The following is a 3,482-nucleotide window of genomic DNA, read 5'->3' as shown; positions in this document are numbered from 1 at the left end:
CATTGTGTCTCCCCCTCCCCTCTCCTGCCCTCCCCTGATATGCAAATGTGGTCTTTGACGTTTATATTTCCCTAATGGGGAGATATATTTCCCTGTTTAGGCTAGTTGTTAATTTTTTTAAAAAAATCTCTATAATGAAGCTGGTAAATCAGTTTGGTAATTTTTATTAGATATCCTCCTCTGCCATAATTAACTAATTATTTACTGAGTGGAAGTTTTATGTTTTGTAAGCCCCTACATTTTCAAAATTAATTTGTAGTGTACTTTAAGGCATTTTCATTCATACTTGCTCCGTTTGCCTTTTATTCTTATGAATAAAACCATCAACACCTCAATAATAATGTAATTAACACTCGCTAGAGCTTACTGCAAGAAAAATCACATGAAGTTACATACAATTGTGGAGCTCACAAAGGACAAAGCTGCCAAAATGACAGCTATGCAGTAATAGATGAAAATGATAAATTCTTCTTTTCTTTGCATTTCCTAACCATGTAGCAGAGTTTTTGTTAGTTTTCCAAATATTTCATCCTTTAGTGTGATTAAGGAAATGGCACACCTGTGGTTGCCCCATATGTTCCTTTCATGAATATTGCTGCTGCTTACTCCATGGTCCTCAAAGAGGATGGGCTGCTTACCTTCACTCGCTGAATCATTTTGCTTCCTGCCTCTAATTGCAGTACCCCTTAGTGAACTCAGGATTTCATTTCTGTATGGGCGTGAGAGTATGGCACTGATTCAGGTAATAACCATGTGTGGATATATCAGCTGAGCTCCTGGTGCCCACCCCAGCAAGACTGTTGCTTGTTCCAAAGATACTTGTCATTCAGTAAGCAAACCTTCAGCTGCACTGCACTTTTGTTTCTGATGTATGGTCACTCCACAGCTGGGAGTTACCTTACTGAGCTTTAAAGATAAGTTAGCACTCCTACCTTTTGGTCATGAGAAAATAATGATGTGATTTCATCACATTTGTATCAATTTATTATGTAAAATGCAAGTAGTAAGCTAATATTAGTGTGACCAGGAACAGAATTTTTGGCTATCCTGCAAATTTCACGCAAGCAAACATTTTTCTCAACCACGTGCAGAGTAAGTGGTGTTTTCTCTAGAAGAAGCTCATTCAAGTCAACATTTTGTTAGGTACCAAATAACCTTTAGAATTATTAGATAAAATATAAAATAAAAAGCTTCAACTAAATTATTCTTACAGCCAAGTAGGGAATCTAGTCAACCATTACTGGCATCAATTCACTGATCTAGAAAATTACTTTAATGCACATATCAATATATTTGCTGATTCCTTACATTTCAGTGGATTTAAAAAATGTTATTGCAGTGAGCCCTCATGATTCACATTATAAAATTCACTAAAACCTTCTATACTAAAACAATTATAGGGTTATTGTAGCATCTTAAGTCGACCTTTTTAAATAAGATATAGTATTTTTTAAGTAGCGATTAGCTGTACAAAAATGAGAGTATTTATATGGAGCTGATAAATTAACTATATTCAAAAGAATCAAATTAAATCAAATTAAACTGTGAATCTCATTCCAAATCTACGAGAGATTCCTTGTGCAAAAAAAGACATTGAAATATTATTTTAAACAAGACAAAAAACATTCAGTTGTTGCATTGACATCCTTATTTTAAACAAGACAAAAAACATTCAATTGTTGCATTGACATCCTTGTTGTTGTGAGGAGGTGGAATTCCTTCCTAAGATATATGCAATTTTTCTAAATGAAAATAATTGATGAACAAAGGTGTTACTCTGTTGGCACTTTTAAAAAGAGACAAAGGTTTCAGTCCAGGTGACATTGAAATTAATGGTAATGCCTTTTGCAAAAATTCAGAAGTCAGTTCTGAGTTCCTAGTTCTGCTGTTGACTTCACATGGGTACATCTGGCCTTTCCCTTTCTGTGCTTTTTGAGGAGTCAGAATTTAATGGGCTCATGAGAGAGGATTAATGAATGCCTGTATCTAAAAATGTGCCTCACAAATGCATAAAGTGAAGTAATTTGGAAAACATTTTTCTGCTGATTCCTTTTTTTTTTTATACAAAATTCTTACCTTTATGAACAGTAAGGGCAACATTTTCAGACAAATATTATATTTAGGTTGAAGCTTTTTATTCTTTGACCACTGGAAATGACAGACCCCATGTTAAATTCCTACAAATAAAAGGGATCCAGAGGTCACAATAAAAAAAGAAACAGACTCTAGAATAAAAATTTACGGATTTGGAATAAATGACTGTTCCTTCCATCTACTGTGAAAGCAAGGTCAAGTGCTAAAAAAAAATGAGTTTTGAAAAAGTTCTTGAGGACAGCTGGTGAATTGAGAAATGTGATTTCCTTTAAATTATCATAGAATCATAGAATAGTTTGGGTTTGAATAGACCTTAAACATCATCTTGTTCCAACCCCTCTGCCTTGAGCAGGGACACCTTTCACTAGAGCAGGTTGCTCAAAGCCCCATACAACCTGGCCTTGCAGTTCAAGGGACGGGCCATTCACAACTTCTCTGTTGTGAACTTCCTGGCCTCTCTTTAAATTTTTAAAATATTAACTTATTCTTGTACCTAAATCCCCTTGCCAGTTTCCATTGTCACAGTCTGCACAATCTGTTAGGGGCATGATGTTAAATGCAACTTGCATTTAGGTATTTCTAAACTTATATTGGCAGAGAAATAGAAGTCTAACACATGAATGTATCTTTCTAATTTACATCTCTGTATTAATCTGAGGTTCAATAGCACAACAGGGGAAGTCTAGGGATATGTTTAAAATGCTCCAGATTTTACATTTAGCTCTATCTGATGAGTGTGGCATTTGTAAATAACCCTTTTAGAGAGGACTGGGAGAAAATACAATCATTATACAGCACCACACTTAGCTGCCACAGCAGCTTTTTCCTGTCTCTGTTGATACATGGCACACATCCAGATATCTGCTGTACTAACATTTGCTCCTGGGAGGAGATGAAGAAAAAGGGGTCCATAAGGTTTCCATTGGCCTAGACAACTGAAACATCTGCTAGATTCATGAGCAGCTTGCTGGCCTAAGCCAGCAGGGAGAACTGCTGCAGATCAGCACTGCCATATCAATAGATATTTCATAGACCATAGGGAGGAAAGAAGAAAGTCAGTAGAGTAAGTGATTTTATTTCAAAGTACACTGAAGTCTAATGTAGTTTTACATAAAGTGATATCTAAATTGCACAAAATTAGAGCAACATCTACAACCAATCTGCATGCAACACTCATTAGGGAAACAGGCACATGAGAGAATAGCAGGATGCAATCCTAATATTCCAGTATCTGTTAACAGGAGCAATTCACCTAGGTTCCCAGATGGAATCTGACCAAAAAAAAAACTCCTGAGAAAACATTCTCTTCACTCAGAAGCTTTCACTAGAAAAAGTCACATCTGTCTTTCTGAAATACAAATAGTGTTGTTGGAAGGGAGTCAGCCATT

At 35.8% G+C, this 3,482-nt stretch overlaps 1 protein-coding gene across 1 annotated transcript in view; it reads left to right on the top strand.

Annotated features, from left to right (window-relative positions):
• Nucleotides 1-382: 382 nt before the first annotated feature.
• LOC103806973 (cell adhesion molecule 2-like) overlaps nucleotides 383-3,482 on the top strand; it is a gene marked incomplete at its 3' end in the record, with an annotated part of 74,715 nt that continues 71,615 nt past the window's right edge. Inside the window, exon 1 of the mRNA XM_009079687.1 lies at nucleotides 383-424. Coding sequence (XP_009077935.1) covers nucleotides 383-424 — 42 coding nt within the window. The remainder of the gene's footprint in view (nucleotides 425-3,482) is intronic.

This window comes from Acanthisitta chloris, unplaced genomic scaffold (genome assembly GCF_000695815.1).
Source record: "Acanthisitta chloris isolate BGI_N310 unplaced genomic scaffold, ASM69581v1 scaffold6208, whole genome shotgun sequence".
Taxonomy (NCBI): Eukaryota; Metazoa; Chordata; class Aves; order Passeriformes; family Acanthisittidae; genus Acanthisitta; species Acanthisitta chloris.
Note: the sequence above shows the minus strand (reverse complement) of the source record. Positions and strands in the feature narration are given on the sequence as shown.